At 33.4% G+C, this 15,297-nt stretch overlaps 1 protein-coding gene across 2 annotated transcripts in view; it reads left to right on the top strand.

Moving 5' to 3' along the window:
* The window catches only part of LOC147066914 (irregular chiasm C-roughest protein-like), a 428,804-nt gene that overhangs the window by 399,077 nt on the left and 14,430 nt on the right, over positions 1 to 15,297 (top strand). For both annotated transcript variants that reach the window (XM_085954087.1, XM_085954086.1), the window contains one exon: positions 14,304 to 14,427. In XM_085954087.1, coding sequence (XP_085810213.1) covers positions 14,304 to 14,427 — 124 coding nt within the window. The remainder of the gene's footprint in view (positions 1 to 14,303; positions 14,428 to 15,297) is intronic.

Below are 15,297 nucleotides of genomic sequence, written 5' to 3'. Positions count from 1 at the left end.
TATGCATTTTGGTTTATTCAGTTATGAGTCAACATGGGACTAATATTGACGACACTTGCGCGGAGTATAGACTAAATTATTGGTACCAAGATATAAATGCAAAAAAAAACGTCGGCGTCGTCGATTTATTTTTCGAGATAATTGACTATATCAAAATAATCTCGCAATTTTCGATATCTTAAAAAAAACAATATAATATTTGAAAAGAAAAGCCTTCGCCCGTCAAATATTAAATACATACCATAAATGATCCCTGAGTAAAGTCGGGTACTTCAGCTCGCACTATCTTCTTTCCTCTTCCAATCTGCCACGCCCCAGCAATGGGGCAAAGAGCAAGCATAAGTTCGCGCCACTTCCCTTGGTACATCGCCAACTCTCGCGCCTCCCGCCATGCCAGATTGCTTTTGTAGCACTGCTGTAGGGTGAGGGAGGGTCGGCCATAGCGACGAAACCCTCGAGGTGAACATAATAAACACAAATACAGTGAAAATCAACTACCGAATGATTCCGTATTTAACGATTTTTTAAACTAAAACTATACATAGGTAAGGATTGCATTACCGGTATTCAAAAAACGGTATACCGGTATTTTTCGATACCCAAATACCGGTTTAAAAAATCAGACCTAATGTATTAATATAATAATAAAAATGTATTAATTAACATTTTAAATTAGGGTTTAACAATACTGTATTTTTGTATCTGGTTACGCGATGTCTGGTTTAATTCCGTAGCATTCCAATGTCCTTGAAGACCAACAATGGCACGTACTATAAACTATTAAGATGTTAAAGAGATTGGTTGAGCTTTTTAAGTGGACTGTAATTATTTTTAAGGGAAGATGAGGAGGTCGGATCTAGGGGTGGGGGCGATGGAACAGGATGCCAGACACTGACCTCTGTGATGATGTATGATGGCTCCGTGGTCTGGTTTCAACTTTCACTCGAGTATCGGTATTGTTGTTTTGGGTCACCCGGTTACTACACTCACGCACTTTGTGATACAGTTTTATGGATTATATGTGAGGGTGTATGAATGATGATGATAGATTCTGTATGAGTCTGTATCTATTGAGTCAATCACTTAAGCAACGGAAAGCTATTAGAAGCCCGCACACGCCCGCTGTCGAGATACAACTGAATGTTCCTTGTAACACCGTCTCTCATGATTTAAATTGCTTACCGGAGCTAAATTGCTCACCGTAATTGCTTATTGTTGTCTGGTAACAATAACACTGGGGATTAGGAGGTGGGTGAGGAGATAAGGAGTGGAATGGGAACATAAATGGCCCAACCACAGATTTATATATATATTTATTGGTAGACTCTTTTGTTTTCCATATATTTCATTAATCAATATTCAATAGGAAATACGTGGATACCGGTATTAGTATTTTCATTCGGTATTGCATTCCCTATAACGTAGATGCATTTAAATTTAATCTCAAGTATGTGAAATACATCGATATCCGAACCAAATTGGTTAAATACAGCCACTGCTCTCCCGATTGGAATAACAATCGGCTATCTGGTTCTATATTGGGAGAACAAACAACTGCATGACAAACCGTTTATCCGTGACACGAAACGTGAGGCAGTAAAACCAGTGTTATGTCTTCGTGCTTCATCATAAAGACACAGTACCTGTGTATATGTACTAATAATTGTGTGCGTCACCTGGAAAAGGTTGTAAGCAACAAAATATGACTTTTTCTATTTTTTTATGAAAACATTTTTCTTATTTTTGCCGTAATTTATTCATACAAAATAATTAATTAACTTAGACCTCAAACTAAAAATATAAAAACTAAATTGCATTTCAACACGTTTAATTCAGCTTCATCGCAGTTTGTGTTACAGCATTATTCCACTGTATACTATCCGACAAGAAGATCTAGGCAAAAACCGGAAGTCGCTGAAGTCGAAGAGCGATTTACTAATTTTTTTTTTTCGACCATATCCGATCCTGATAGGATCATATGGGCCTCCACAGAGTGGAGGTTTGTATTGACAGATTTTGTTTTTTACGAGAAATGGATGTCAGCCACTTGCTCAACCTATTAGGTCCATAGACACACACAAATTGAAAAACAATATGCGTACTTGCCAGACCCAGGATTCGAACCTGGGACCCACGGCTTTGTAGTGCAACGCTTATGCCGCGCGGCCACCGTGGGTGCCTAAATAGGAGGGGCTTGTTAATTCACAGTTTTAACACGTGGACAACTCATCGATAACCGGAAGTCGTTGCAGTGTCGAAGTGCGGTTAATAAGAGGAGGGGCTTATTAGTTTACAGCTTTACCACGTTGACAAAAAGATCTTGTTCAACAGTAGTTAGCCATCGGTCATTCCGCATTAAGCAAGGACTCGTAAAACTCTCGATATTCCACAGGTATATATATACTGACACATCGAAATCAGATTATTTTCCTTTTTTCGGCAGTCATTTGCGTGGAGCCTCTCACACCCCAAAATCTTTCATATTCTCAAAAAAATATTCCCATACAATGTTAGTTAGAACGTTTTTCCACTTACCGAACATTAGGTGATTTAGCTGGTACATTATAGCCATTTCTGTTGGCATTTAACTTTCCGGCATTCCTGAGAATCTTGTTCTTCACATCCCGCCACTTTTCTATACATATTTTACTGTTTTTCACTTTAATTATAAGTTTAGAAGCACTAAGACTCATAACAATATCACCATGGTTCGTCATCTTACAACCTTATTCTACTGACTGTCAAACTTTCAGCGATAGTTTTTTCCGTGATAAAAATCTTAGGGTAACTTTTTATAGATAAAACTGTCCTGAAGTTACAGTAAAAAAAAATTTCGTTGAAAAATCAACTCGGACCATTTTGTTGGTTACAACGTTTTCCAGGTGACACACTCAATTGTAGGTACAGTCGAACTTGGTTATTACGATCACGGATATAGCGAGATCTTGAATGTAATAAGGAAACATTCGTTTACATTTTACTTTTATGATTTTCTCCATACATTCACTTGTACAATGAGCTACTTCTCGGGTACACCGAGCAAAACTGTTGTTAATGTGTCAATCGTTTAAAAACAATGTTTTCGAACCTAAGCAATAAAATCCGACCGGGCAGTTAACTAGACCAATGCCGCCGGGATCGGATTACATTTATAACACTAGTCAAATGTCTAAGTACCTAATTGGTGTTTTCGCCGACAACATTGAAAAAGTATCCACGCATATGGTTGAAATTGCATGTAAAAATCCAAGCTTTATGAAGTCAGTAGGTACCTATCAGCGCCGCTTTTGTAGTTTATGAATGCCATGCTGTTTCGGGGATTTTTACGATTGTTTTCAGATTTTTTATGTTCTATGCTTAAATAGAATATGGCGCGAAAAATGTTATGTAACGAGTAATGCTTATAACGAGCAAATTCAGTCGGTCCCTTCTTCCTCGTAATAACCAAGTTCGACTGTATTATATTATGGGTTTCGTGATTAAGGCGGGCGGTGAATAATGAATAGGTACATACTTAAACATAACTTCTTAAATATTGATGAATGCGAAAAATAATGATGTTCTTAACAAATTTTGATATTGAATTAATCGTGAATAGAGTTCTTAAAGTCAATTTGTTCGAAGATCGCGATTTAATTATACAAGCCAAACAATAACGAAAGTTTTCCTTTATATTTCACGATCCAATGTTATACATAAATGCTTTCCTTGGCCTATTTCTGAGGAATTTAAAACACATTACGCTTTCCACATGGATTGGTAAAAGTATGCGATATAATAACGGTGGGTATGGAAAACATACACGCACATCTATTGCTTCGATATATTCAATTCTCACAATAAGCATTACTGTATCGAGATTTTTCGTCAATATATTACGAAATATAATAAATTCACTAAATATAGGTATATCCAAATAAATGATTAGGTATGCTTCAATAATGCATATTCAGTGGCGAAGGGCGGAGATATGCTGTTAAGATCTGATATAAATAGTGCATATAAAACTTTGTCAGTCCAACGCTTTTGTTTTCTAATAACTTTTATTTTATTCAACGAATAATTCACACGATTTAAGAATGTAACATTCTAATTATTGAACATCCGATCGCCAGTAGTTGCTCAATTTGGAAAACGCTTCAGTGAATATTAAAACCTATTAGTAAAAATTTGTCGCAATTAAGTATGGCTCCTTTATCATAGTGGTATATGTGCGTGGGCGCGATACCCGAGAGATACAGGTTCGATTCCTGCGGGGTGGTGTCTTACTTGTTTCAAAAATATTTTTTCTATTGGTTATAATATATTTTCTCAGAAGTGATTTCAAAATTATATATGTAAGTATTTCTTTTCATTGAACTAAGACTACAATGTGTAGATAGTATTTTTTTAAATTCAATTAAACCCTGTCTAATCCAAGCCATAGTAGATAATTCTACAAAAATACTCATTTATGTATAAAATATCTCAAATTATGTTTGGCTTAATGTCAAGATTATATTTATCGATAATGTTTGATCAGGCAGACCTTAATTATTTTAAAAAAAAAGATAACTTAACATCTGTAATATTATTGTGTATTCATAATTCGACGAAAACAAATAAGTATGACTGAAAAAGTGTGCACTATTTTGTCGGATCGCCCATAGCATACCTACACCATTATGGCTTGGTTTAGAAAGGGTTTAATTGATTTTTTTTAAATTAACCAGCACCATCTGCAAATTGTATTCTTAGTATTCTTGTATTCTTTTCTTAAACTGGCAAAGTTTAGTATTCACTATAATAATATATTATATCAAATTTTCAGTCTACCTTCAGCCTTCGTCACTGGGATGTATTAATCGTTAATAACACTAGTTACCTAATGCAAAGATACGCAACCTTTTTAACATTTTTATGTGTCGTATTTAACTTCTAGTTTTATACTATCAGAGGCGAAAAGAGGCACCTGACGGAAAAATACGAAGCTTGCAATTTGAGATTATTTTTTTTTTGATAATTTACAATTTAAACTGTAGTAATTAATAAATATGTATCTGAAAACACTAAAAAGATTTTTTATTTTTTTTTAAATTTAAAGATAAACTGGCAATTGTAAAAAAATGTAATAAAATCTGAATTCTTTGCAGGGTCAAATCTTATTATTACATTATATTTTATGGCCATATTTATTATTAAAATTTAATTTATTAAGTGTTAGATTTTCTGTCGTTTAGATTTTTGACTAATTCATCGTTTTAATATTGTTTATATATATTTTAAAAAACATCGATTTTTATAAAATATAAATGTGTATAACTTGAAATCCTTTTTATTTATATCAAATTTTATTTTAGGCATGGTCCCAATATTGAAGCTCGATTTGATATAAAAAATAAGGATTTCAAGTTATACACATTTATATTTTTATAAAAATCGATGTTTTTTAAAATATATATAAAAAATATTAAAAAGATGAATTAGTCAAAAATCTAAACGACAAAAAAATGAGCACTTAATAAACTAAATTTTAATAATAAATATGGCCATAAAATATAATGTAATAATAAGATTTGACCATGCAACGAATTCACATTTTATTACATTTTTTTACAATTGCCAGTTTATCTTTAAATTAAAAATAAATAAAAAATCTTTTTAATGTTTTCAGATACATATTTATTAATAAGTACAGTTGAAATTGTAAATTATCAAAAAAAAACTCAAATTGCAAGCTTCGTATTTTTCCGCTAGGTTATCTGCTGGCGCGCCTCTCCCCCTTATGGGAGTGTAAAAATACTTTTGTTTACAATGTCATCTTCTAGTCAAGTTCTAGATAAGAAACAAACATGTCACAACAAGTCTGTCTCTCTCTTAAATATAATGTATATGGTTGTTGTACATTCGTTAAAATTGTCTATATCCATCTTAAGCCCCGAAATCCAAATTAAAATTGGTACAGACATTTTTTTATTTCTAAAACTCATGACATAAAATGGGCTATTACGAAAACTATTATGTTGTAATTTCAAAAGTTCTATCTGTAGTTAGTTTAGTACGTTATTGATGTATATGTTACGCCGAATGTGCGAATTGACTATTACATGAAATGGGCAAAATTTTGCCTAAATCATGAAAAATGCAAGCCCGTTGCCTTATTCATGAATTAGGCAAAATATCTGCCAAGTGTGTGAATTCGGCAGTAATTTTTCTGGCTAGCTCATGCATTGGGAAAATTAGATAGTAGCGCTACGGTGGTGTTTTTTGCAACTTATCAAACTAACCAAATGTGTCAAATGTCATTGATTATATAAAAATTTACCAATCAATAACTTCAATGACGTTCATATCCATTTACTATGCCCAAAAAAATCTAGAACTATAATATGATAACGGAAAAATTGTATTAAAAGGTATTTTCGCGATTTGATTCGTGCTTGGTTATCAATCGTGCAATGGTTGATTGTTTGTTTGTATAGTTTGTTGACACTTGTTAGCTAACCTCAAAATGGACATTCAGTTGAACTCAGAATTACAAAACCTAACCTAACCTAACCTAATAATAATATTATTATATTATGTCCAATTATAACTAATAAAACCATCCGTATTAAATTTACTTTTTCTACTGTCATGTTGACAGTTTAAGAATTCCATACCCTGGCGAATTCACGCAACCGGCAAACAATTTACCTAATTCATGAATAAGGCAACGGGCTTGACTATTACGTCATGAATTAGGCAAAATTTTGCCCATTTCATGTAATAGTCAATTTCGCACATTCGGCGTAACATATACAATAAAAGCATTTAAACACAATATACATATTTGCCAAATTTTCACAAGATTTTTTTCAATAAAAAATATTATTGAAATATTTCACTATAAAAGTCGTACGTACATAATGTTAGTTCGATCATTTTGGACCGCAAAAAATATACGCTGACCGACGACTACCGACCACTTCTAATAAATAAAAAATAGATATGTATGATTTACTTACTATATATTGGTTTGTCAGAGTTGTCAACATTATAAAATCAAAAATCGTAGATATAATAAAATTAACATAACCTTTGTTTCGAATTGTTAAAAAGTTGTATCTACCACATTAACAAACTTATTTTATTTTATTGGTTAAAATCAACGAATATCTTCAGTTATAACAAAATCTAAATTATAATTTCTGCTCCAAGACTAAAAAGAAGCATGGTTACATTCTTCTACATCCTAATTATCTCTTTACTAGGTTTTGTTATTAGCCATTCGCTTTACCTTTCACTTCTTAAACAATAAAGCAGTGGTTTTCAAACATTTTTTTACACACAGTATACGATTTTTTCACGTCGCCCTTAAGGCTATACTTCAGCTGAGTCATGGTCTAAAAAGATCGTGATTAGGCGATGCGCGAATTGTGCAAATGACGCGAGCCGAGCAAAATATAATTTGTCATAAAAATTCAACATGCGTCCTTTTAATGTTATGTTTATTATTATATTCGTAATAATAATAGTATATTCATTGACGTCATGTTTGTACATGCGGAACGTTTTTAAGTCAACTTTAGACGATTTAAGAATATATTCCTCCGACGCCATCACAAAACAAATTGACGTCCTCACACCTCGACTGTCAGTCTCCGATTGGTGACAACTGCGAAATTTCGTTCCACAAACTGTTGAAAATTATTTGTTTCACTTATCTACCTACGCTCTTAACAAAATAAATATTAATTAGGATGGATGATCCTGTTAATAACTAAGTAGGTACGCAGTTCCTCAATCTTTGTAATCAAGTTAAATACAGCCATATAGCTAACCTCTTTGCTGACAAGTGAAGAATGTGAAGTTATATTCAATTTCACCTCCTGCATTGAAATTGTGTTATCGCTTAAAGAAAAAAATGCCGAAGCGTTTGAATTTATCATTATGGTCGCACTGAATTAAGATTGCCAGGATTTTTCTGGTGTAGGTACTATGGCACCCTTGGGAATTAAACGCAGTGCTCAGACAGGCCTACCCAAATGTACTCAGTTACCCCTTGTGAAATCCCAAAAAGCTGTCCTGAACCCCAATCTTTTATGAATTATTATGAAGTGTATGTACAAAACAAAATACGCAGATACTTCAATCCGAAAGTGTGGGGATAATAAACTTGTAGGTAGGACCTGAAACCTTTTTTATTCCTATACGTGTAAAAATATATTCACTGCGAATTAGGATAACTGAGTCGCTTGGAGTTATAACTCACCAGTGGCGAAGGGTGACTTTTGGAAAGAGGTAGGCTGTGGAGATATGAGAAAAAAAATATACTTGTCAGATATACTTACGGATAATAAGGAGATAATCCGATATTAGATACTACTGATGAATATGTACAAAACACAATGACACACATCACAAGATACAATTATTTTTTATTTTTAAAATCAATTTTGAATTATATCTCATTGAATCCAATAGAAATTATTTTTTTAAATCATTTTATGTAGTTATTATATGCTTAAAGCGACAGACATTGACAATAAACACATTCCTAAAGAGTGTAGGACCTACAGTAAGCTTATTCTGTAGCGCTTATAGATTCGGTTCAAATTTACAGACATGCTTGATGTTATGTGTCGTCATAGCGATACAAAATGTAGTTTGGATTCTGTCGATCGGAATCCGAAGCTAATTCAGTTGAAAATAGATGGCGCTTGTGGCCACCTATTTTCTATTCGAAACTCAACTAAATTAAACGGTATTCTAAATTCAGCCGATAGATGACTCAATTGTTTTATATTTTGCATAAGTACATATCGTCACTGTTCTGGCAGAAGACACTAATTCGAAAAAATGATAATATATTGAGTTAGTTATAGCAAAATGTTCCTTATTTCAAACTTTACCGTCTGGAAACCTTCTTAATAAATAAACAGTCTTTATTTTAAAGTCATCCTTTTTACGATTACTTAATAAACTCACATGATGGACCATTTCAAACATTTTAACAACTTCAAAGTCAGATTACTCATAACTAGTATTCTCCAGTTAGTGTGTTCTGCCAGAACAGAGACGATATTTTTTATTTACCTATTTTAATATAAATCAAATACTTGAAGATATATTTTTCTTAGAAGGTAGACTTTAAATAATCGCCTAGTATGGAGCCTTCGCCACTGTAACTCACATATTATTGCAATTTTGTCATATATTAGTTAAATATACTAAGTGATTCTAAATGTATTAATCTATATTACAGAAAAATAGTTAGGTATCAAAGGTCACTTTAAACCATGTGAAAATCCTTGACAAAGTTCACTTTTGGTTTCATAACTCACATATATCAAATAATAATGTGAGTTTTGTCACCAAGGCCTTCTAACCAATCAGGGAGCTCTGTTTCTCATAGTATGCTGTATGTCTGCAGCGTTAGGAGTATTCTAAGTATTTTTAAAAAATAATGTAAATCGACTCTCTCACTCATTAATTATCCAAGGGATACTTTTCTTCTAATTACAAAAAAAGTGGTCTGATTGTTTTTTTGCGATTATCTCAAAACTTCGTATTTGGAAAATGTGAGTTATGACTCTAAGATATTAGATGATTAGATTTTTAAGCATTTCTTTTTCATTATATTTCTTGTTGATTTTTAGAAATCTCTCAACTAGATGGATGGATTTCTTTGTTGACATTAAATGGTAAATATTACAGACTGTTTGTCGCCCTCTCTAAATTGAGCTACCTTTGTGCAATTCACATTTCGCACATATTACGGACAGGATGGTCTTACGCCAAGAGCGCTAAAATGAACACTTTGAAAACCTCTGCAATAGGAATTTAGTGAACGAGACTCACTAAAAAATATATATAAATCTCATTCATTTATTTATACATCTATACTATGGATATGCTTCATAATACAAAACAGCTTTAAACTTTGTTGGCGCTCCTAGTTGTCTATTTTCATTGGGTGGTAGACAGGGTATTAACTCAATTGATCAATAATCCCCCTCAGACTTTGTTTATTTTTTGCTTGTGGTACAAACCCGCCCTGGTTTTAGCGGCAATAAAACCTAACATCGCATTTCGTTAAATGGCCACCGCCGCTGCAAACAAACATCCGTTTCCCGTTTCGTTGGGATTCGTTACAACCGATGTCGCAGTCGTTATCGTAGCGGCCACGTTGTTATAATGCGCTACTTAGGGATGTCAAAAAAGTATCGACGCGTTTAGACCGATACTTTATTTCAATACGATACATACCACCGATACCACATATCCATAATGTTTCTTTCGATATGACATCCCTAGCTATAACACAAACTAACCATGTCACTATGGACAATAACTCTATCATATTATAAATATAAAGAAAAAATCTTTTCTCTATTATAAATAGATGAAACCTAATTAATATATTAAAGTGAAACTGAAAAAAAAACAATTGAACTTGTATTTAAGTTGAACTGCAAATCAGTTTAACTCAACGTGGGGACAGTATTCACAGGCACATTGGTTTACCATACCAGCTATGTTCAATGTGTCGGTCACCGATATGTGATGGATTTTGGTCGTTCACACCATCGTTCCATAAGAATTGTGTTCGTATAATTTCATTGAGGCTTTGTAGGTGAAGCATTAATCATTCATACTTTTATGATAGTGTAAAGAATGTGAAAGTCATTCTAAACCTCATCGTATCACTTGATTCGTATTGTATCACTCATGGCCTACCATATAAGTGAGAAAAAGAGAATATATGAATACCCGCGCTTTAAACTTAGAAGCCATCAATTAAATGAAACCGTATGCGGCTTGGAACCGTGTGCCATACTAAAATTATGATTTCTGTTCATGAAAATATATTTCTATGATTCTAAACCGCATACCTCTTCAGTCTATGGATGGCCTCATAGGCATAGTTTATCTTTACCATCACACAGTAGGCTCTTAAGTGGGAGAATAGTTTGATTATGAGTGCAATAAGTGCACAAAATCAGACCAAAACCTATCATGTTCACAATGTACCTATAAGAAATTTAGTATTTCTATATGTGTGGTGATAGACAATAATTAGTGTTGTTATTTAATTTATAATGGCTCCGTGTTGTCAGCCAAATAAAATACACTTTCTCAAGTGGAAGAATAACAACTGAAGAGTGTGGTAGATCACTGCTAAACTTTTATACTTTAGTAAGTAGATCACAGCCTACTTAAAGTTGGACATGCCTGCCATATAAGACCGGCTTTTAGATAATTTTGCATAGATTTAACGCGTTCGTATTTTTTGTAAAACAATTTGTGTCGTTCGGCTAATTGATGTTAGTTAGGTGTTGAAGATTTGGTACAATTGTTTTGTAACCAATGAGGTTTTATATCACTAAGGCGCATGTGAGCCCAAACTGAACGTGGATTCTGTATGATTTTTGGTTGTCAAGGCGTATCCATGAGCACATGGTATCGTATAAAAATAGTTGAGAATATTGGGAGCTTTATGAACGATGTGAGTAGAATACTTCACTTACATAATATAGGGTTAACTAAGTTTTGGTATGAATTTTTTTATATAAATAAAACACACATATCGTCAACTTTTTTCGAATGTCTTTATTTCAATCGATAATTTGATCTTTTCAATTATAGATTTAACACCATTCATTCAAAAGACCTCCCCGGACTATCTTGCAGCTCACGATCTACCAATTTTCGATGACTTTTTCACACACTTTGGGCTCTAATTTCGGCCAGAACGTTACGGATGTTATCATTAAGCGCATCAATGGAAACATTCTATACTTATCGAGCGCTAAAGTGATAAATAATATTATCAAACTTAGGGTAGGTTTTTATCAAAGTATTAGCACTTATTGTAACAATTAACAATAAGTTGGTTGTAATTGTTGCAATAAGTGCTATATTTTAACAGCACCTCTCTTAGCTGTGATAAAATTTAGAGCGAAATATACAGTTTTGACTGTTTAGACGGCTAATTTATCGTAATAATTATGATAAGTCAAAAGAAATATGTAATAAATACTATCACTTTATCACTTTAACGATCGATAGTCGCCTTGTGTATAGAATAGACCCGCAGGAGTTGTATTTAGCTCTCCGAATCCATATTTTGTCTCTAGATGTTGTACTTTATTATATCAGTATGGATAATATAATTCAATAACAAACGAAATTCGTCACATTGTTGAATGATGGAAAATACAGCGAATTACCCTGTTCTACGGCGTAGGCCCTACGTACCGTAGAGGCGTAGAGCCACGAACATCTCCGAGTCTTATTTGCCCACTTGAAAAGTGATGATTTGTGATGTTTGCCAGCAAAGATCGTGGATAAAGACCGCTCCATGAGAACCATAGCTCAAGCGGGTGTCAGGTCGTTAGTGGAGTCACCCGGGGCCGAGTTTGGGCGCCCGGTTATGTCGCTTCTCGGCCCGGTTATTTTTACGAGCCGCCGCAACCCGGCGACAAGTTTTACGCCTCGCCCGAGGCAAATGATTATTATTATTTGATTTCCGTCCACCGGAACAATACAGTGTTGCCATAATATTAGAATTATTTAGCACTATATGACATACCGCACTACTTCTGTCGTAAACATGTCACCTTAGGGATTCATGTGACTTAACACTCCCGTTACTGCAATGTCACCGTACGTTACCCAGCCCATTAAACTGCATATATTTCAGTTGATATGAACTTCGGCATCTTCATAGTTTAGCTACTCCTAAAATCATCGATATTACACCTAATTAAAATGTTATTACATTCAACATCTATAGTATTATCTAGTAAACAAATAAAATTGACAGATAAACGTCAGATTTCATTTCCTTGTCATAAACTATAAATTTAATGCACGTTGCAAACAGAACGTCGCATTACGTTGCGAATAAAAGAGATAGATTCAAAAGTATATGCGACAAAGAGAGACATACTCAATTGTGGAAAGAAGTATGAAAGTAAGCGGTGCAATCAAGATGGTATTATGACCAGCTTTCTTGTATGATTTTAATTAAAGTTTTTATGCGTTTTTGATCATTTTATAGATAAAAAGTAACAGTAAATAATGACGATAGAATCTTATTATACTTATCGACTTGGCCATATATATATAAATATGGCCATTATAATTTTACTTATTGTAATATTGTGAATCTCGTATTGTAGCCGAAAATGACATGACCGAAACGGACGGAATTTATTAGCATCGTAAAGGGAAGGTTAAATAGTTATAATATTGAGATGGCTGCACACAATAAAGTTGGCAATTCATCCACCTTAGGCAAGCCCGGTGTTTTTATGAGGGCCAAATTAATATCAAGTAACACTACTTATATGTGTTTCCACACGTGACATGTTGAAATCCGTCAGTGAGAATGGAGCATTTCTATAAAACGTTTCGTTAAAGAAGCTGATGCCTGATTCAGGAAGGCTATCCAGTGTTGCCCAAGAGACATTTGAGAGATTTGATTCATTGTATGGAAGAGAAAGCTCAGAACCAAAATGAGGTGAAATAATTACAAGATAAAAAGAACTTTTTATATACATCGTTTTTAAATTTTCTGTTGAATTATTATGCTCAATATGCTCAAACTTGTACTTGATATGAAGTAAATAAAAAACAAACAAATAAACAAATATAGAATACTGAAATGTCATTTTGATTTCCATAGTAACGCACGTATATATTATTAATTTAGTTGCTAGGACCACCCACTTAGCAACCAATAATAGTGGATTGGATTACGGATTTTTTCCGAAATAACTGTTCATACAAAACAGAATTAACTGAAAATTAATTCAATTCTACTTAAAGATGGCTAAAAGTATTAAAAGAATGCATTGGCATCGTGTCCTGATATATTATAAAAGTTTAAAATGTCTAGCTAGTCGGGAAGTTAGTTAAAAATCGATTGCAAGATTTGTACTGGATAAACAACCACCGGACAAACAAGAATACGAGCTAATAAAAACGTTGTAATGAAATCAGAGGAAGTTTACATCCAGAAGTTGATCGACTCGTTTATCGACGAGTTTATAAAGGTTATTTACCGTGCCTAATAAACAGTAGTAGATCAGGGTTGAAAATAAATAACAAATAATAAGAAAAGAGGTGGTTAATATTTTTATTAGGTATTTAAATGTGAATGGTTTTGCACTTGTTGTTGAATATATTATTACGGCAAAGCATCTAAAAAATGGAATTTATCCTTTGTATTTCTTTTTATCATGGGGGACCTCAAAATCTCAACAACTACAAACCCGCCACTGTATTTATGTTTTAAAAATATTCTAAAAAATATATGTTGTCTTTAATTCCAGGTGGTTGGCAGCACGCCTAACCTTACACTTACCGTAGACACATCGACGGCCGGGAAATACAACTGCAAAGCTTCTGTCATGGGATTTCCAGAGATCGAAGCCGAAGCTGTAATCTATCTCAAAGGTAAGCTCTCCATAGGATTAACATGCAACAATCAATCTTCCCATAACAATGAGTCCGCAATAGTATGGCCACAGACGATCAAATTGCAATACGACTGCTTAATCTTCAAACCAGCTAACTGCACTTTTTACCAAAAATGAGATTTGTTGTTGAGAGATGTTATAAAGCATGTTTTCTATGCTCACACAAAATTTCAAATTCCTAAACCTATAAATGAATGCGTTATCATTCTTCACACAAAATAGCCAACTGCAGCTGCCAAATTTCCAATAACGTAAATGGAACAACTCCGCTCTTTATATATAAAAGTGAAGCTAAAATAGTGTATTAATTCATTGTGTAGCTTATTTATAAAAAAAAAAAAAAAATCGAGTGTATTTTTGGAATTGTTAATTTCGCTCATTAAGTTTTTCCTTACTGAACAATTTGCCCAAATGGATTTAGCCGGTTTGAAGATTAAGCAGTGGAATAGTGATGTACTATTAAGTTTTTCCTTACTGAACAATTTGCCCAAATGGAGTTAGCCGGTTTGAAGATTAAGCAGTCGAATACTGATGTACCTAAGTCATAGTTATGTCACTATCGATTGCGTATGATAATTAATAATCTAATGAATTCTGTAATACTAATATGTGACATAATGTTATCTATAATGCATTTTTAAAACATAATAATGGACTTGTGCCATTCTTGGATTGCGTACAACATACAGTAGTGGTTTTCGAACTATTTTTTTGCGGAAAATATAATAATTTTAACCAAGTTACAGCTGAATCAATTCATTGATGTTTCTCACTCATTTGACTGACAATTTTATATACCTACATATCGACCGTGCTTAGGGAAAAGGGCGTAACCCACACAGAACAA

Source organism: Rhyacophila brunnea, unplaced genomic scaffold, assembly GCF_057557595.1.
Source record: "Rhyacophila brunnea isolate RB1 unplaced genomic scaffold, BYU_Rbru_1.0 scaffold_4, whole genome shotgun sequence".
In the NCBI taxonomy this organism is placed as follows: domain Eukaryota; kingdom Metazoa; phylum Arthropoda; class Insecta; order Trichoptera; family Rhyacophilidae; genus Rhyacophila; species Rhyacophila brunnea.
The sequence above is the reverse complement of the archived record's forward strand: the minus strand, read 5'-3'. Positions and strand labels throughout refer to the sequence as shown.